Source organism: Amblyomma americanum, chromosome 10 (assembly GCF_052857255.1).
Source record: "Amblyomma americanum isolate KBUSLIRL-KWMA chromosome 10, ASM5285725v1, whole genome shotgun sequence".
Taxonomy (NCBI): Eukaryota; Metazoa; Arthropoda; class Arachnida; order Ixodida; family Ixodidae; genus Amblyomma; species Amblyomma americanum.
The window spans coordinates 21,767,767-21,788,772 of NC_135506.1; the positions used below are offsets into that span (position 1 = coordinate 21,767,767).

Genomic DNA, 21,006 nt, shown 5'->3' on the forward strand with positions numbered 1-21,006 from the left:
AAGCTTAGCCTTTGGGATCCGCAGCCAAAAAACTGTGTCAATGCAGGCAGTTTACCTGCCAAATTTGTCGGTTATAATGTCACATGTACCTTGTTTTGTTTTTTTTTTTACCTTTTGTAGCTAATAAAAGGTTTGTTTTAAGTCGAACTCGCATCTCTGTTATTAGAATACGGTAATGCATCGATACAGGTCAACTTCAATCTGTCCTCAGCATCCCTCCAAAAAGACACTAAACTGAATTTCACTCGCTGCAGCATGTTAAACAGTATGCCACATAGATTATTAGTTGATATTATATCCCAGCTCCGCGGAATTTGTTTACAGAGGGCAGTAACAGAGGTAACTACTAGTGACTCTGGTGAGCCAAGCCATATGATGTGTCCATCGCCACGACGTGTAGCACCTGACATGCCATTTTGACAATGCAAGATTTTTTTAATTCACTGCAGTTGGCATCATTGCCGCTGTTTTTTCCCAAAATTTATTTCTCAAGGACTACTGTACGATTTTCATGTGCATTTCACTTCAGGATGTTTCTGTCGTGAAAAAGAAAAACAAAAGCAATGACAGTACTTTTCTCGAGTATTTTAAGTCTTGCTTTGCTGTGCAAAGTGATACTGTGATCGATGTTGCAAAATAAACTGCCCACTTTGATATGCTTTTTCTAGGGAAGCAAAAAGAATGTGTCAAAGCTTACTATGGCCTACAGATACTGGTCTCGTAAAGGAGTAGAGAATGCGCCTATATGGGAGTAAAAAGGGAGTAAGCTTTCCTCTTTACAAGGGAGTGCACTGGAGCACAGCTTACTCCCTTAATTTTTTTCTCCTTTCTGTTCAGGTGTGTGCTGTCTTTGGAGTGATGTGCAGCACACCTGAAAACATGGACAATCACATGGATTGCATCAACAAGCAGTAAATAAATTATAACCTTTTTCTCTTGTGCTGCTTCGGCTTGAATGGCCGAACAGTTGAGGTCCTGTGAGGCATATAAAAATTGCAGTGTACTCGCTGCATTCTACATTTTAATTCATACCACCTCTAACACAAGCCTGCCCAAGGGTTGGAATAGCAAAAAATGAGCAAACAGTAATTATATCGCAGCTTTAAAATGACCTACGTGACCTCAGATTGTCTGTTAGGTCACAGCTGTTGTTTGGCTATTGAAACAAATACAACAGAGGAAAAAAAGTCAATTATAAATTATTCAGCTGGCTAAGTGAATTCAACGTTGTGAATCATGCTTTCTGTATCCATTTAAGCCTACTCTCATGCTTCAACATGAATAAAGGTAATAAGAAGCTCCGGCTGTGTTGAAAGCCTACAGCAATGACAAGTACACAAAAAGGAAAGGAAATAAAGGAAAAAATGCATAACTTCTATACACAACAGCAAAGCTCATGAAAATGAACGAGCCTCACAAATTTCAATGCGCTGCAACAGGGAATCAGAATTATGTACACCTTGTAGCTATTCTCTCACTAATCATTGTTCTTTATATTTTTCTTCCACTCCATCATACAAAAAAAAAAAAACATTAGCTGACACCATGCCTCTTTCTTTTCCTTCCAGCTATTCACTCTGCACAATAAAGCGATACATAACCTCATTCAAGATTCAGGCTGTTTATTAACTTGGAATAGTGATAGAAGTGCAATGAAAGAAGTGCCTATTTACCTTTGCGCAAAATGTTACATTTGACAAGTTCTGACCTTTATATGCGAGAAAGTGGATGAAAAACGCAAAAGGCGAGTTGTCGGTGAAAGTTATTCAGTGACATCTCTCACTGCTAAATTTTTTTTTTGCACTGAAGCATAACTGATTTGCCAGTGCGAACTTCTTGATGTCCTAAACGTGAACATTAGTAAGCCAGAAGAAGTAACAATTCGTAGTGAAAAACAAAAACGCGACAGCGAAGCAGTGTTTAACAGCGCATTGTGATGACTGTCGGCAGGTGTGCAGCACACTTCCGTGACAAAGGTTGTCTATTATTCTGATGCTGCGGGCGGCTATCCTGTACACAGCTGCTGTAGGCTAAATGGAGGCCTGCGAAAGGACACGTGCGCTTCTTCCAACAAGAGGAAGGCTGAGAATAATCAAGCGTTAAATTCCACATCTTGCGCAAATCAAGACAGCTTTTGTGAGCAACCACATTTTAAACCTTCAAAACATGTCACGGTTGGCAGGGTTTGGAACTATGGTCAAATTTTGGATATTACAAAGAAACCCACACTAGTATACAAACGCATAATTTAACATTTATCTGTGCATTATATGGTGCTCCTATGTCTACTGGTTCTTTTAAAAGGCAATCTGACTGTATGGAAGCACCCAAAGCATTTTCCTGGGTGGAGGGGAGGTTGTTTGGTTCCTGCCCTGCAGTTCATAGTCACTGACCCAAGTTGGTTTTGTGAACTGAGATTATTCAAAAACACTCCAAAGACTGGTAATAGTGCCTCAGTTTACTGATTTGACTTTTCTCCGTATCTAATCAAAAAAGTAAACTGTATGCAATGTGTGTTACAAGAGCCCTCAAGAGATGGCGCTGCACGTCAAACACCAAAATCGAGAAAGAGAAGAGTTCAGAGGCTGAGGGGCGCAAAGAGCCTGCAGGAGTGTTGCCCAGCATGCGATTGCAATGACCATTCTCGAAGGCTAGAAAGGCCTTAATTACTGGCTGCAAAGGGCTCAGCAAATTCATTTTGATGTGTGCCCCAAATAGAAACTGTGATGACAGGGTGAAATAAGACACGAAAATAAAAGAAAAAAAGAAGATAGAAAAAGGAAAGCAAACCACGCTTGTCAACCTGAACATAACATAAGAACATACGAAGAAAGTGCTGCTGAAATTAATAGCATAGATGTGCCAACTAAACATCATGAGTCTCAATGAAAATAAGTCTTCAGCATTAAGGGTGCTTTATGTTAGTACCAACAATCCACTATGTGCAAGTAAAGTATGCAGAGGCATAAACCTACAACGCTGCTCCCCTCCCAAACTACGCGTATGTCAGCAAGCCGCTTTTTTGCCCAAACCATTCATTCATTCGTTCTTCACGTATTCTTCCTTCTTTCATTGTATTCGCGGCATTCTGTGGTCACACATTAAATGCTGCGTAGTAGTCTGGAATAGCACATACCTGAACTCGCCACAGACAAAGTTTTCCACGTCCCCAAACGAGCTACACCGAGACAAAACGGTGGGTGGCTCTCGTCTTGACGGGTAGTAAGCCGGCAATAAAAGGATTCACTGCATGACGTTCTTCCCAAAAGAGAAAAAGAAGGTCCACTACAATACCCTACATTCGTATTTTTTCACCACCCGAAGTAATCGAGCTACTCTGCGCCTGCTTGACAGAAGGAACGCGTGCACCAGGAACCACAGAACGCATCTGGTGGCGCGCGCCGACGCAATTGGTTATTCCATAACCCTTAAAATGTAGTGTGAACTATAGTGGCCAAATGGCTCACTGTGTCCACGATAGCATCCTAATGGGCACTGGAACTCCCTTCGACATCCTGCGGACATTCTAAATGTCCAAAAATGCCAAAAATTAACGATGCTAAAATTAAAATGCTAAAAGTTGACAATGCCAAGAATTAACTCCCCCTTTGACGTACGCCACCCCTGTAACAATATCCTGCGGCAGCCCTTGGTATAGTACAAGAGCACAGACCTTTGGACGAGTTGGTGCATTGCAATCACGTACAAGCGCAAAAAAAAACAAGGACAAAGAAGGGCTGGACAACACGAGCGTTTACTTCCAACTGAAGATTTATTAACAAACAAGCACATTAAATACACCTTGCTGCATGACATCAAACTGACCGCACACAAAAATATGGTTTCCTTTTTAGTCAGTGAGACAGATGGTGCACTGACGCGGGATGGACCCACTTTTCTAATCAAATCTGCCTCTATTTATCTCTCTAACATCCTGACACCTATGCTTGGCAATATCTTGCATGCGCTGAAGAAAGGTTTACATGCTTTCTTATTCTTTTCTGCACACTCATGACAATGTTCAGAAAAATTACCATCTCTATAATTGCTTACCTTCCTCCTATGCTCCAGCAATCTTTCATTCAGACATCGGCCAGTTTGAACGATGTACCTAGAGCCACACAATAGAGGAATTTCATGTACTACTTCAGAAGCACATGCTACAAAAGGATCTTGGTGCTTGATACCTCATGGCTCTTTTGTCTTTTGGAAAGGATTGGTCATTAACTAGTTTTTCCAGCTTCTTGGGTGCCGAGAGCACTACTCTGACGTCACTGCGTTTTGCAATCTTCTTTAGGCGATGCGAGGTGTTGTGCAAGTAAGGAATGACTACTATCCTATTTCCATTTGCTTCGCTCAGGTTCTTGTCCTTTTCCTTTGCCGTTTTCAACATACCTTCAGATACAGATACAATGAGGCTGATCAAATATCCAGCTGACTGGAGACGCGTGACTTGCTTTTGGAAACTATGGCTTAGTGAATGGCACAACACGACTTTTTCAGTGCATTATTTAGACATCGCTTAGCGATTGCTCTCTTAACAAGCTTCGAATGAGGTGAATGAAACGGTATGAGAGGTTTGTATGCCCTTGGATGGTACTCCCGAGACGTAGGTTTCTCAGTGAGAATTAGCTTCAAATCTAAAAACTGTAAAACACGATCTCTTGGAATTTCATGCGTCAGTTCTAAAGGATTAAAACACTCACCACAAAGGGCTAAAAGCTGGCTGACAGAGGCCGGAAAATCCCTGCGCCCTTGTAATGAAATTAAAAAATCATCAACGTATCTAAAAACAGTCACATTATTAAAATAATTCAGGCGGTCAGAAACGACTCTGTCACAATGGGCTAAAACTATGTCGCTAAAAACAGGGGAAATACAAGAGCCTATACAAACCCCTTGCTTTTGAATGAAAACTTGGTCACTCCATTAAATTTAAGTTGACCTGAGATAAAATAAAAGCAATTTCAGAAAACTTTCTACGGACAAACCTGCTGCATTTTGAAAAGCTGCTGACCCAAAACAATCAATGCACTCTTCCACACATCTGAGGAGTTTTTCATGTGCCAAGGAGTAGTATAAATCCTTTATGTCAAAAGAGCAGGCCAGAAGAACTTTGTTATGATTCTTCTTCAAGAACTCCAAAACTTTTTCAGAACTTCGAATCAGGGATCGTCAATCGTTAAAGGATTTAGTTTCCTTTGTAGGAAAAGTGCGACTGATTTTTGCCACGTGCCATTTTCCGATATAATCACCCTTAGGGGACACTCCACTTTGTCGATTTTAGCAGTGAACATGACCTGCAAAAGTGCAGCATTACTTTTTTCGATGTTTTTCGCCAATCTTTCAAGGTTCAGTTTGTTGCACATAACTTTGCCAGCCAACCATAGTTTTTTCGCAGATACCGCTTGTGCCTTATGCAGGACTGAGGTCTTGCAGCAAGGTGTATTTAATGTGCTTGTTTGTTGATAAATCTTCAGTTGGAAGTAAGCGCTCGTGTTGTCCAGCCCTTCTTTGTCCTTGTTTTTTGCGCTTTAACATGACTACTTGCTATAGTAAAATCCTAACCTACAACTTTTGGCTGTAAGTTTGTTCCAACTGAAAAAAGGCAACTGTGAATCTTGTTTTTTCCAAGGGTTTTCATTTTATTCAAGAAGGTCAGGTGGAACATCTTCCTGACGTAATAGGATAATGCTTGAACTATGTGTCTGCAGGTGCCGTCTGTCATTCCGCTGCATTCGTTAAGCTTCATAACAGGATATCGTATCCTTGATTTTTTTGGGGGCAATATTAGTTCACCAGCGTTATAATTCTAGTTACATTAACAGTAATCGTGTGTATAATTCTATTAAAATATCACGCGCTCAAAATGTTCTTCAGCGCTAATAGGAGATTATAGCTACCCTTCCTTTACTTGGACATCTCATGGCTCGTGGAACTGGCGGGTGTAGCATCAGCTGGGAGTACGACGCCCACTACAATTTCCAAAATGGAGGCTATTCATGCATTCATGCAAATCGCCTCATAGCGTACCATTTTCAACCCACTGTCAGTAATTATTCTTCCTTCAAGTTCACTTATAAATGTGTTAGGACATTAATATAACGGCCTAACCCATGCTGCTGCTGCTTCTTCCAAGACTCGCTTCTAACAGCTTTGGTTTTCACTACTAATTCGGATCTTATAACTGAGTTTCATGTCGCTCTTACCTGGTCCTAGCGTCACTGTTTTTCAAAATTTTCAGTTTAATGTTAGCGTACCGTCTAGCGAAATAAATGTTATAAAATGCTAATTTTGTTGTAGTTAACAACGAACTTCCACTTTGCAAATATCATTATCATTCCTTTCGGGCTGCGACGCATGTTCTCAGGTGGGACACAGTTGCTAATAAAATGATACATACAGAGATACACGTGCAGAAAACTCTACCCCATTTCCACTTTGTACAGGTGCTCAAACAATGGAAAGAGTGATTTAAAGGGACTGTGGCAGATGCATTGCTGGGATTGCGGCTGTCTGTACTGGACGCTTTAAAATGACTTCTGCCAGAGACTATATACTGCATCAGCATTCCATCTCTCATTCTCACAGAAACGGAAATGATTGTTGCTTTCCGCGAACCGACAGTCCTCGGACGTGTATGCGTATTTGACCTGTTCGTCGCTTCCCATAATTTTGTTTATTGTCTTCTTTCTCCTGCCTTATGACCACTTGCTTGACTGCATGCTTTTTTTTTTTTTCGCGCGTTCCTTCACTTTTGCCGCCGCTGTGGCTCGTGGTCGTAGTGGTCGGCTGCTGAACAGAAAGACGCGGGTTCGATACCAGCCGCAGAGGTCGCATTTAGATGAGACGCAGGCCCGCTAAAGAACCCCAGGTTGTCGAAATCGTCATGAGTCCTCCGCTACGGTGTCCCTCATAATACGAGTCACTTTGGGACGTTAAATCCCGGTCATAAAACCGATCCAGACCTTTCAGTTGAGCTTTTCCCACACCTCCTACTCTTTGTTCATGCCTTTTCTTTATTGTTTACCGTCGTTTCGTTTCATGCTTTTGGCAAAAGGTTTCACCTCCCATTCACTTTAGCCATTTATCGTTCACTTCTTCAGCTTCACTGCTTATCACTTGTAATTGCTTGTTAACTTCGCCCACGTTCACTGCCCGCCTATTTGCTCTGCGTACATGTTCCCTGTCCCAAATGGTGTTTTGCTGTGTGTGCCTTTGGCTGGCAATGCATCCACAGGGTGCACCGCTCAGGCGACGTGTTCGCAGTCGGCTGGTTGTGGAGTGAAACCATATGTGTGATGCGTTCACCCTACGTTTCGTAGATTTTTTGCACGTATTTATGCCTCCGAGGCACTCTCTTACCCGCTTTTATTACCAAAACGAGCTTAAACTGCCACCCTTTTCCAAAAGCAACGCTAGAACTCGCTGAATGCAGTGATGCAGCAACGCAGATGAGCTTTTTTTTCTCCTCTAGTATTCGACGGCAGGGCGCGTGCGGCTGACCACTTTTTTTTTTTTTTTTTTCAGCGCCTACCACCGGAACCCGCTTCGCTCTTGCCACTACAAAGCCTTGTAGAACACTGCAACTAGAGTGTACTAGAACCTATTTCTAGTACACTTTACCACGACTCTCCCAACGCATTTGCTCCGGCGCCCACTGGCGGCTCTGGCTGTTCATCACAAGTGCTGCCCCTTAAGTTCCTGCACGGTGCCTATATATGAATAAAAAGAACAGAAGTTTTTTAAGCACGAAAAAAGATTATATTTTTTACCATTAAAGCGTCAGTCTATGACTCATTTCCAGCTAGTTCATTTCAACTTATTGCTCTTCCTGTATTGCCAATCAGCATGAGGTTTGGTGGAGAGTTCTAGCAAAACATGAATTTTTTTCTCATTCGCATGCATCGAAAGAGCTGGAACCACTCAGCCGTGTTATATCACATTAATTTACAATTGTGGACTTTCTGCACGAGAACTGCCCGCCTATTTGGCTATGAGTGTTTTAGTGAGATTAATGTATGCTGCGCTTTCCCGTTCTGGCTGATTCTGCTGTTTCTTTTTGTGCATGCACACTTTATGGGCTACTAATACATGTACTCCATCCCTGCAGAACTTTTTTTTTCTCTGTACACTCAGCACCTTGCTTTCACTTACTGGTTTACCCTCCTCCATATGCAGTGGTTTTGCAACTGAGGGTATGTAACGTTAACCGGCGAATAAATTAATAAACTCGCTGATTTTTGGAAAGGGGAGGAGGTTAATTAAGGATGAAAGTGGTGAGGAAAAAAATACCCTTTCCCAAAAACGCGTGAATGAGTGTTCGAATACGGGTCTGGGCACGGCGCATACGTGCGAAACAATTACGGAGCTCGCCGACAGGCGCCAAACAATTGCGGTACACGCACACGTAGTACCGCGCGTCGGTTTCACCCCGGAAACGTCGGTTCAGCTGGCGGCCGTCGGGGCGCTCAGTGAGAAACCTACGTGGCAAGGAAAGCCGACTATCCAAATGCTGGCGACCCCGTACAGCCGCATACCAGTAGCAATCTATCGGAGCCGATCTACCTCCGCCACGCGCGCCGCGACGATCGGCTCAGGGAAGAAACGAAAGCTGGACGGGTGCTCACGAAAGACGCAGGAACCGAGACAGAACGGGGCTCATTTGCATAAGCCAGCACAGGAAGCAAAAAGAACCGCCGGCGATTGCGGTTCTGCAGGCGCGCACGTCCTTGAAGCGGTCCGCGCGCGCGTTCACGTTGTAAACAACACCGAGAAAAGAAGGCTCTTCCTAGAGACGTCCGCGTTTACTGGCGCCTGGAGCAACCACCGAACACGCGGCGGCGGCGGTGCCGATTGTCCTCACCTTCCGCGATATTATAACGGAGTTCTTTTTTCTTTTTTTCGCGCCGATCGCTTTTTCCTAGCAGACGAGCGGCGGACACAAGCGACCGGTACATGGGCGGCGCGCGTCAACAGCCGATCGCGGATGGGGGACCGAGGAAGAGGCATCCGCACGAAAAACGATTAAAACGAGTCCAGCCCTCCACCCTCGACCTGGCCAGCCGCAGTTTACGGGGCACCGGGAACATTTTTCAATGAAGATAACAGGTTCAGCTAGTCTGCCTCCACTTTGCCCTCACCCCAACAACTGCGCCGAACCTGAATTGCAGAAAACGCACACACACAAATGCAAAGAGGGCGGCCGACCGGGAACAAACAACAACGCGATCTCCGAAAACGCAACGCCCGCGGGGCGCTGGTAAATAAGTTAAAGTGCCGGGGCATGTCGTGACCCCTGTTGCAGCCTATTAGCAGGGGCCCGGGAGCCTGCGGCTTTAGCCGACCGGGCAACACGGTAGACCCCGCGCGCGGCGACGAGCCGAGGAACATGTGTTCGCTTTTCAACCGCTCGTCGCGGCTCCGCAAAGGCGTGACCCGCGCGCCGATCCAGAGCGAAAACAAGCAGACGTCGGCGCCGAACGCACGCCAGCCTTGAAGTCTATCGCTGCGACAGTTGCTTTTTTTATCGCCGAGATCCAGTCTGTATACGACGCGGCCCCTTGTTTACGCGGCGAGGAACAGAAAGAGGCGCTGTTCTCGCACCGAATGGAACAGTTACGGATTTTGCACTTGCAGACTGTTTCATTCTCGAGAGGTGCGCGCGTGCCCGACGTTACCACTCACGCGCGAAACAGCCGCTGGATCCAAAAGGCAGCCACGATTCTTTTTAGAGTGCCTGGTGCATAGCGCGGAGGGGGGGTCAACGTTCGGCACCGATCGCGAGAAGGCGCGCCCGGGTCTCACTTTTCCTCAAAGCCTTTTGCAACTCGTCGCGGCCGAACGACGAGTCTCATTCACGAGGCTTTCTAATTCCGGCCGGATGGCTCTGTCCGATATGCGCTCGCGCTAACGGGCCAAGATTTGGCAGTTTCGAAAACTGCGTTCGCCCGCCCCCTCGAGCGGCCCGCGAAAGAATGCCGCAAGTGTGTCGCGCGACGAGGAAACGGAATACACTGGACACGGCTCGCGGCTGTCGCTAACGCCGTGCTCGAAAGTAGGACATACCACGGCTGTCGTGCTGCTGCAGCGGCGGCGGAGACGATGTTGTTTTGATAATGAGAATGACTGAGGAGGCTGCCAAACTGCTGCTGTTGCTCGACGTTGAACATCTTGGTGGACCAGTTCCTTCCCGTCCCCGCGGCCGGGGTCGGAGCCCTGGGGAAATCGGCTCTTCCGGTGTCCCGTGCACTACAACATCGGCCGCCACAGCCGCACCGAGCTCCTACAGCGCACGACGCACATGCGAATACTCAGCCTGCTCGGTTTCATACATTACGCTCTCGCCTTGGCTGCCATCTTGTCGGTGACGTCAAAAGAGCACAACAGGTGGCGACACCTCCGCAGCGTTTCCGTCGCGACGACTCTGGAGGTCGGGTTGTTTATTGTGCAAAGTCCGTGCTTGTCATCAAGTAGAGTTTTCAACTTTAGTACTGCGCTGCAATTAGTTCGTGGTGTGCCTTCAAGGAAAGAAACCGCTAGGCCCCCGACAATTTACTACAAGGTATCCGCGGCAAGTCCTTTTAAAAATGGCGGACGGCGCGGATCGCCTGGCGGATCACCGCGCTGCGCAAAGGACAACCGGCCCGAGGTGACGCACGCGGTTTGTTTACATGTCGAGCCGAATTTTTGAAAATAAAGCGCAGACCCGGGGAGTTTGCAGCCTGTTGTGAGGGCCCAACCAAACGTGAGCAGCACGCTGATTGATCTGGCTCGGCGCTCGCGCAAGCGCAGTCCGTCCCCCAGCGAACCAGGTCAAATGCTACGTGCCATCACGCACGTAAACAGTGGCCGCTCGTAGATACCTCGTGGCAGTCTTTTTCGCTCTGCTTAGGCTTACGGTGGCATGCTCAAATATACCGCCGAGCTTTCCGGAACTGCGTGGCACGCTTGGCGCTTTCATTTGAAAAGAATGAATGCGGTCTGCAAGAAGTGAATGGAGGCGAACGTTTCCGTCGGTCGCCCGACCGGCCCGGCCACACAGCGCTGTAAAGATCGCGTTGCCAGCTCTGGGTATTTAATTTTCGAAACGGGGACGTCACTTGCTCTCATTCAGAACGTGGCGTTTCTGTTGTACAGAGAGCTGGCGCCTTCATTACACACTACTTCAAAATAAATACATTCTGCTTTACAAACACGTCAGCTACTGAGTTCTCATTCATTGTTCCATTCATTCGCTCGGCGTGTGGCTACAGCCGGTTTCAACAGTCGTCGTATTAAGTGTGCAGTTTCAACGGCACGTCACCGATTATATAGCGATCGCAAATGTCACTCGGGTATTCGCACTGCATCTGTTTTTGCAAGTTCATCAAATTGTCAAAAAATGTCGCGTGGCACTCAGATTTGCGACTCGTACCACTGCCGTCAAGTGAATGAATGCTTTCCAAATCTTAACAGATCGTTGCGCTAGCACGTCGCAGCTGAAATTACGTGCTCTAGAGCACGTTAAAATACGCGAAGGTATGTCAGTTGCGGCTGACCGCAAGGTTCAGAGGCAAATACGATACGCATTTTTTTTTTCGTCTCGGTGGGACGAAACGCGCATTAACACTCGCATCGACACGTATATATCCAATCCGTTGCATGGCACTAGGCTAGAGTAAAATGACGTAAATAGCCGAGCTCAAAGTAATGGCCTTTACGAATGGCGACGATATCGTTTAATTTTGAAGATCACATTTCCCTCCAGCCAAGGGTGGCATTCGGGAGGTATGTTGACATGCAGTACAGTGTAACCCAGACAATACCAAACGTCCCGAGGACGTCCTTGAATGGTCAGAAAGTCCTCATCACGAATAAAACATTCAGAGTACCTTTTGAGTGCATCAGGAACAAATGTCCTCACGAGGATATCTCAGTTTGTACTTTTCTGAACGACTATAGAATGAGAATTCCTAAAATCTCCTACAAACGTCCTAGCTATTTCAGAACAATATTGTGGCATTGAACTGAGACACAAACTTTATCCCTCGCACTTGGCTTTCGTTATTTAAAAACTGCAGGTTTATTAAGAGATACTTGTCTACAATACCGATATAATGAAGGAAACTATTGTGACTGAAGAAAAGAGCCTTGCGGACATATCTTAAAATATTTTGGCTTTTAAACCTGTTCTTATATACTGCATGCTTCTGACGGGGTTGAAATGTTTAGATTTTGGGGCCATTTGTCCAAATGAAAAATATTGCACAAAGAACAACCTATGTGACCAACAAATGAGGTAAACAAACCAGTACGTGTAGAGCAAGGTGAAACTTTTGCAGAATTTGTTCGCTAGAATCCAAGACAAATGAAGCAAAAAAAGAAAGCTGTTCCACAAGCCCTGTGCACACTGCCTACAATAATTAACCAAATAATGACCCACATTCTCTGGGCTAAATTGCCAGCTGGTGTCCTGAAAACATACTAAGAAGGTCCGTCAGAGGAAACTTGAGGATGTCCCGAGGACATACTGAGGCCAGACAACAGGACTATGCGAGGACTTGTTGACAATCAGTAGAGGACGTCCCCAGGACAAAACATCCTCAAAAATTAATCCTCGGGACATCATGAGGATGTACTTGTGTTATTAGAGCTGTCCTTGATTGTGCAAAACCGCAAGTACTGCTCAAGCATTCGAATGCAAGGTAGCATGTTCATCAACTTTTCCTTGGAATTTGCTAAGTGCACAGCTAAAAGCTGTTAACTACCACACATCATCGTCAGAGGGTCGTCAGTGTTTTAGCTTCGGTTGATCAAATTTTTTTTGCACACACAGCACATTCCATCCGAACGAAACACACTTAATTTCATTTGCTGCCATAAGGACTCCGCTCATATTAAAATTGCAAGTTCTCATCAAACTTGGATGTTCCAATAACTTGCAAGGGAATACGATGCTAGCCTTTGACAGAGGTCCTCTCGCATGGTTTGAAGTTGCACTGCCGAGACTGAAAATGCAAATGCTGAAAAACTCAAAAGATGAACATGGCGGTGTGTTATCTGCATCCGTATTTTCAGTTTTTTTCCTCTGCAGCACAACTTCGAAATGTGTAGTGTATACCAACTAGCCCAACGAAGTCTTGGTGAGGTGCCCTGGTCAAAGTGGCTCAGCAGGGGTTCAATAATTTGAGAGTTGAAAATTCAGATTTGCTACTGACAAATTTAGAGTGAGCATTGTTTGCTGTGGTGGCAAGTAAAAGCAGCGTTTTGAGATTTTTATGTATGGCACTTGCTGCATTCTCTATGCCAGAATTCACGACAGTTGAGACACGACAAATGTTTGTTGCTGTCGGACAGCTTTACAAGCTATGCATTTGTTCCAGCTCCAGTGAACAAGTACGAAATCTTCGGAGGAAAATTCTCTCAAAGGCACAGAATTGGACGTTATTGGTCTGGAAAAGCAAAAGAACGGCATCCCACTGCACACCTTCATAGTCAAGCTACTCCAAATCCCAATTCCATTATAGATCAAGTTCTTCCTGATCCACATACATGTGTTCATAGATTGGTAAACATCCACCAAAGGTGAAATTTTCCCAATCTAAGGAAAGTTGTCTTTGTAGTCTACACAGTACACTTTAGATGAAGCTGATTTTACTACCTAAATTCAAGCTTTATTTTCTTTCTGCACAGTCACTTTTAGAGAGGTATCGCTCAAGGCATGCCCTACTTGGCAAGCACTCACGCATCAGTAGCAGGTCAGGAAAATGCTGCTACAAGCTGGAAGAGTGCTTTAAATAAAGCAATGGTGGTGTCTCTCTGCACCATGAGAGATGCGGCGCTTACTCAGAGGCGTTTCCTTTTAGTGTAGACTACTCTGTACTGTACACATATAAAAAGCTTTTTCTGTGGCACACACACATTACACAAACTTGTGTAACCATTTCCACTGCGGTCATATGGCGACCACAGCCAGAAGAACAGTCGCCGCCGAGGAAAACAATGACTTTATTCACAAAACTGGCAACACATGAAATACATCCCTCTCCAGAGGCCCAGCTTGACCAGATGCACGACCGCGAGGGCCTTGCGGCCGCTGCAGCAATGCCTGCTCGCACAGACTTTTTCCTTCCTGGCAAAAACATGCCATGCTTGCCAACAGAGACCTCTCGTCGTTAACCAACACCCAACCCATCCAGAGACAATTTCCACTCAGTCCTTTGTTACACATGCCCCATACCGTGCTTAGCCATTTCGTCCCCAATCCATTTCGATTCCACTTGATGCTCCCCTCCCCAATTTCAGATTGTCCCAGCCTCGACAGCTCAAATTTGTCAACTCCGCCTGTGACACTTCTAAGCCGGCCTTCTCACATTGAAAAGGCTTCTGTTGCCTGTTCTCTGAATCATTCAGCTCTATCCAGCCGTTTTAACAGTGGAGAAAGTGTAAAAGACGTAAAAGAATACGACCATGCGTTGCAAAAAAAAAAAGTTACAATTGACGGTTAAACCGGGCTTTGAAGAAACCCGCACGCTGACATGCAAATCGCATACGGTAACTGGAGTTATGGTACGCGGCGACGCTTAATGAATCCAAAATTTTCCCGTCCTTTTTCCTTTTTTTTTCTTCGCAACCACTGTGCGCGGCCTTCCCCGCAACATTGATTAATGTTAAGAAGATACACTGCTTATCAAGATAACTGGTTACCATGGCATAATAAATGCTCGTGCCAAAAAACTGACAAGTATACAGACAACCCACTTACTACAACACGTTGGCCTAAAGAAATAAGGGGCAGACAGGTTTGTTAGTAAGGTGCACTCCGAGAGAACAACAACCAAAGAAATTGTGATATATATGCAGAGAAGACTGAGAAACGCAAATGCCTGCTTTATACCGGCACACGATGGCCCAAAAAACAGGCACCGTGCCAATGAGGTCGGGCAAGCAGCCAGCCTGATGCGCGCGAGACAATCGTCCCATGGGGTTCGGTCTAACCACAGCGGACTACCACTGCTGCCAATGCAACAGGTCCAACACTACTTTCAGTTCAGATAAAGAAAGGTCTCCATTCTACGCACGCCTGGAAGAAAAAAATCTATAGTTGAAAAAAATGCCTGCGATAAAAGCCCAGCACATCATTGTTTCCATATTAAACAGAGGCCAAACGGAATGTACATACTGATAGCAAAAAGTAAATGTTAAAAAAAAAGAAAAGCTGCTATTGGCAGCTGCCTTCAGCTGGGGCATGATGAACGGTCGTCTCACACGCACCAAGCCTGCAGATGCCCCTGTGCGACCCACCAGTTTGTGTGCTCAGTGTTCAACACATTGCTAACATGGCCTGCCAACCTTTTGTGTAGGAGCAGACGCACAAGAGATGGGGAAAATGCTGCGTATTCACCAAGTGCTGCCAGATTAGCATCCGCGAGTGGCTGCTTTTCAAATTTAGCACTTTATGATGCTCGGAGTTTCAGAAATTTTAACTTCAGGTCAGCTGCCTGAATAATGCTCTAATCCAAGTCCATAGCTCTCCAATGCTACTTTGATGGGCTACCACCGTTTATCAACAAGCCAGCAGTAAAGTAACAGAGTAGTTCCAAGCGGTCCGCTGAAATGTACTACGACAGCGCATTTATGGGTAGTTCGATAGCAAAAGCCATGAACACAGCAAGTGACCTCGGAGCCGACTGTCAGTTTCAATGCCCGCTTGCGACAGAGACAGCAAGCCATAGAATTCAAAGCTGAAAGAATATTTGCAGCTCCCATCAGTTCATGCAGAGTTTCCACCATTCTCTGTGCAGCCGAATGTATCCAAGCCGAGCCACTGCAGCAGCGACAGCAGCAGGCATGTCGGCTGGAACGCAAGGCTTTCCTACCCCACGCCGACACGCTTCACAAAGCACAAAGATTATTACACTGTTGCTCAAAGAATGAAGAAAGCAAAAAATACAGCACCCGCTCACTCTATGCTCGGACCACGATGGCGCCGAGAAAGCGGCTCAAACAACTGAAAACACTGCAGACGTATATTTATCTAACAAACCGATACGGTGCACCCACTCGTAGTAGTATGTTTTTCCACAGCACATAGTGGCAGTAATATCGGTGCTTGGTGTTAATGCTACAACATGAATCTTTTTTTTTTATTTCTCTCAACCGTGTTTGTTCACTCCAAAAGTTTCCTACCACAGAATAGTAATATAACAGTAATGATTATAATACGCGATTTAAGCATGCAAACCGCCTAAAGGTGCCATGGCCTGGCATTACATAGACAAAAAACACTAAACTCAGCTCGATACGGCAAGTTTTGGATGTCAAGCAGGGCAGCAGATGTAAAAATAAAAGGGGGGGAATAGATGCAGGCACTGCTCGACACACACTGAGGCTGAGGACCACTACGAAGAATGGATGCATAAGCAAACTTGAGGTATGAAGCAAGAGTTGGGAGAAGGGGTAGCTGCTGCCACCTGCCACTGATGCAGCATTAAAGTGAACAAAATAAAACAGGACCTGGTCCTAACATAAAAGTCAAAAAGGCAAATGATGCAAAGCTTGTGCACTAGTTGCGTAGCTTCCCGCCTACACTCTTCACCTAGTGTTGGGGTAATTGTCACTAAAGTGCATTGTCTACACCGAGCAGCAGCAGCAGACAACGCAAAGCGCAGACAAACGCTGCGCTCAATTACAGCAGGGAAAAAATAAAAGGGGAGAGGGTATTAAGAAAATGACACTGGATGCAACAAGCAAGTCGCCCCACTCCAGTGCGCAAATGGAGGGGGCTTACAAAAACGAGATTGTTTGAATCACCTGCGCACATTTCCACTGCATTCAACGGCAAAAGGGGGGCGGGCGCGCGTGCAATTGGGGACGAACCTCGACTGCCGCGTTTGGCGATCAGGTCGGTTCTGCTTCATGGTTGCTTGACAGAAAGAAGAAAGTGCCCTTGCTTTGCAGCACCCAAACCCCCTGCATTACGCGCTAGGTCTGGTCATCTATGTAGTAGCGAAGCCACTTGAACAGCTCGCTCTTGAGATGCCACATTTACGTCACATAAACTTTTACATTTACACTGCTCTAGCCTGATCGCTCAGGCGCCCAAGTTATGCTAAGCGTTGATGGGCCATGGGTTGTCTCTTGAAGATGCGAGAGAGATTAAAGTCTCGGAGGTCGCATGACACTGCGCCTCTCGTTTATCAGTTCGGGACTCAATACGGAGCTCCCTCGTTCTCGAAAGTGAGTTAAGCGTGAACAACTGTGTCTGCTGTGACGCTGCGTTGAGAAGCAGGACACTAGTTTGAAAAGGTGCACAAGACACTTTCGTCTGGCTTTAAAAATGCAATTAAAAAAAAATTAGGGAAACAAAGAAGCGCTTCTTTGCCTCTTGTCGCAGTGTTTGGGAAAAGAATCATCCCTCTGTGCAAGCACAGTGTCGCGGCAGCATGTCAATGCTGCATGGGTGCCCACTGTGGCGCCCCCTCTCATTTTCTTTGCTTCAGTTTATAGTCTCTCTAAAAACTGAGTAAGCGTTTGTGTTGTCTTTGATCATTGCTGCGCAATGGCTCCACCGTGTGCAACAGAACGCCAATGCGTTTATCGCTGTCGAGGAAGGCCATCACAAATCGTCGCAGGCACGCTCTGCACTCCCTGTCAACTCGGAAACAACAGACAATGATGCTTCGCGGCTGCCCTTCGTGGGTGGGGGAGGAGGCTAGCTTAAACAGAGATTGGAGGAGTGTGACCCCGAGTGCAATCCGTTCCCGGGTCTGCTCAGTTTACGACAGCGGAACTTTTCCCCCAAGCTCCGTCGTCGTCGTCGCAGCCCAAAGAAAAGTAACCTATGAGTGTCACCCAGCGAGCGTCCCGCACGATACTGCTGCAAGAACAACCTCCTGAAGGGACTCTGCAATACACTTTTTTCCCTCTCTTCCATTGCTCTATGGGCTAAGGGGAATTGCGATACCCCGCCTCAGTTCCCCAGAATGCAAGGGTGCGGGGTAAGAGGCACTGTGCTCAATGCACAATCGTGCCTTAGCAGTTTTTTCCTGCTTTGTTTATTAAAGACGCATTTTACTTTCTCCCAGCCCCCCCCCCATTACTACGGTTTCGTGGTTTGCTGCGAAACCAAACGGTTGGGGCAGCGATAATCGCCTGCCCTCAAGACCACTAACAAAGGCGACACATAACATTGCATTCTACTCATAAAAAAAAAAAAAATCGCGCCACGACCTGCCACCACCTAAATTCTGGCGGCCATACCAGCCAATACATCACCATCATAGCTCATTTCTCCGTCGCCCCTTTTACAATGAAACACGTTCCGTAGCCAGTCTGCGGCCATCTTGTTCCCAGCTTCCAACACACTGTCGTTAAATATACACCTCGCATAACCTAACAGGAAAAAAAAAATGAAATAATGCGAAACACTGTACACTGCACACCGTACCCCAATGCCTGTCTGCCTGCGGTCACTTAAAGGTCTGTGCTACAGAAAAGAAATCCAGAACTGCATCCATCAACAATGCCAGTTACATATGGTCAATTCAGCTGTTTCATCAGTACTTACAGAACAAGGAACTAGGCAGGCACAAATCTGGGTGCACTGCATTCTGCCCATTTTTCTGGCATTTGCAAATGTTTCCACAACACAAAGAGAGGGAACATGGCCAATCATGGTAGATCAGGTGCTAAAATAATTGCCGTCACCAAGAGGCCAGCTATGTTTTAAAGCACAACTCCCATGAAGCAGAGAGTCTATTGAACTATTAGAACCACCTGTGTCAAATGGAGCATAAAACGCGGCCCGAAATGATGCCGCACAGACTCCGAGTGACCAGCAGGCAGCAGTCACCGAGCAGGCGGTATGACAAATGCCACGCCTTCATCTGAAGGAGAACAACATGGTGGCACACCCTACGTGGCACGTCCAGTTCACTCAAGTCAGATGCCACAACAACGAGTCGTCACTTGATCTCTGCCAAGTCCTTGATGAGTTAAAAAAAAAGTAGAAAAACTAATGGTAGAGTAGTCGTCGATGAGAGAAGTCTTGTCTCACTTTTGGTCACAGACATGCACGCGCACGCACACACACGCACATGAGTTCCCTGGACAGTTCGTGCCGATGCCGCCGTGTTCAGGTACTCTGCGGCCCACCACCGCTGCTTGTCGGGCACGACTGGTTCACTGCTCACCCAAAGGAGAACGGAGATGGGCATGAGAAATTTGGAAAGGACCCCACTCGGGAAGCCTCTCCGGAGTTGTCCGACCTGCCAGGCCTTCCGACAACAGTTTTAAAGGACCCTGATATGATTTAGATGGGCATATTCTAGTGCAACACATATGTAGAGGTGTTGCACTAGAATACGACAATCAAAATCATTTCAGGATCCCTTTAACAGATGCTTCAAGGGACCATGACGCAAAATTGAAAGCTAAATTGAAGCCAGAGAATTGAGAAAAACCCTTTGCCAGGAATAAACCAGAAAGTGGATAGTGACATCTCAGGCCAAGTACCAGAAAAAAAAACAAAAGAAAACCAAGGCTCACCTGTGCCACATATGAGCACCTGTCAAGCAGAGCACGGGCACCAGATTACAGCAAAATGGTTCCAGAATATTGTAAAAAGTGAAAGCAAGAGCGAAAGAACAAATAAATAAAAGCGAGGACAAACAAGGAAGAAAACAGCCAACGAAGAGCTTTTTCACAGTGGAAGGCAAGGCAGGACGGTCAGTGCCCTAGAGGCTTCCCGCGTGGGGCGATTGCTAGACTCCTCCGGCAGGGGCTAGACGGAGGCAAATTGTTCCGAGGCCGGAACATCGGTGCCAGCAGAACCATCGCTGCTGAGTGGGCCATCGGTGTCGCTCTCTGTGACAGTGGCACCGGCAATGTGCAGGGTAGGCACGCTGGCGGCCGGGGCAGAGCCACTGCTTTCCTCCGAGCCGGCACTGCTCGTGTCCAGACCCGTGGCCGACAGCTGGCTCACCTCGATGGTGCAGCTACGATGAAAGGCAGAGGAAGGGCAATAACATGAGCTCGAGGTTGAAAATGATCATTATGGTTGGGGCAGGTGCCTCCGAAAAGGACTAGATTTCCAACAAGGAAGCAACTTGTGGTTATTCAGAGACTGTAATTGCTCCTTTCTGGGAAACCCATTCAAACTGGGAAGCACTTCCCTAGGCACAATAAAGCAGCATTACTCCTGCCTCAAGTTTTTGGTGCATACTGCTCAGTTCTGCTGTATGTTACTCCTTTTGCATAAGGAAGCTAAGGCTTCAGCAATGCAAACAGAGAGAGAGAAAAGGACTCACTTGTCATCCGTCTCAATGGTGCACCCACGGCCCTTGCCGACAAGCTTGGGTGTCGGCTCGTCCTTGGCTGTCTTGGTTGGCTTCTTTTTGTTGGCACGTCGGTTCAGCTGCAGCACACAAGGACACAAGCCAGTCACACCATCTAGACTAGCCCCCACAAAGAACCGACAGTAAAAACTGACAGGAGAATACAAGAAAACCCAACAGGCAAGACGGAAAGGTGAAAGCAAAAGGCAAAACCGAAAGACAGAACAAACTCCAATGCGACACAGACACTGATTACAGTGTCATCCAAAGCACAGCCAACAAGGCAGTGTACAAGCAGCAAGCCATCTCTACCCCGCCTTTACAGCAGATGAGGCAAAATAGGAAGCCACTGTGTGCAGCATGATTATTCTGCTCGGCAGGCCCATAACTACCACTTTAAGGGGCACTGAAGTGTTTTAAAAAGAGAGAAAAAAGAAAAAAAAAACTGAGCTAAGACTCATTTGATGCATTTTTCGCCCCAGAACATGAATACCACGCAAGGCCAAAACAATTCTTAATTCCCCCCAAAATGTGCCCCTGCAGCCCCACTGACATAGTGGCTCTGGCTGCCACCTGTGATTCGCCATGAGAGCCACTACCTCAAACTGGGGTCTACTTCAATGCCCCCACAACTACCAGGTGACACACGCTCTGTTGAGAGTGCTTTCTGTGGGGACACTTATATGGT

General features: G+C 46.3%; 2 protein-coding genes across 5 annotated transcripts in view; both read right to left on the reverse strand.

The window, feature by feature from the left end:
* The window catches only part of LOC144107568 (uncharacterized), a 32,715-nt gene extending 22,392 nt beyond the window's left edge, over positions 1-10,323 (reverse strand). The window contains exon 1 of the mRNA XM_077640640.1: positions 10,069-10,323. Within this exon, the coding sequence (XP_077496766.1) occupies positions 10,069-10,172 (104 nt within the window). The 5' untranslated portion in view covers positions 10,173-10,323. The remainder of the gene's footprint in view (positions 1-10,068) is intronic.
* Positions 10,324-13,972: 3,649 nt separating this feature from the next.
* LOC144107564 (constitutive coactivator of PPAR-gamma-like protein 1 homolog) overlaps positions 13,973-21,006 on the reverse strand; it is a 36,930-nt gene continuing 29,896 nt past the window's right edge. For all 4 annotated transcript variants that reach the window (XM_077640637.1, XM_077640636.1, XM_077640635.1 and 1 more), the window contains exons 14-15: positions 20,292-20,398; positions 13,973-19,979 (exon numbers count right to left, since the gene is read on the reverse strand). In XM_077640637.1, coding sequence (XP_077496763.1) covers positions 19,766-19,979; positions 20,292-20,398 — 321 coding nt within the window. In that variant the 3' untranslated portion in view covers positions 13,973-19,765. The remainder of the gene's footprint in view (positions 19,980-20,291; positions 20,399-21,006) is intronic.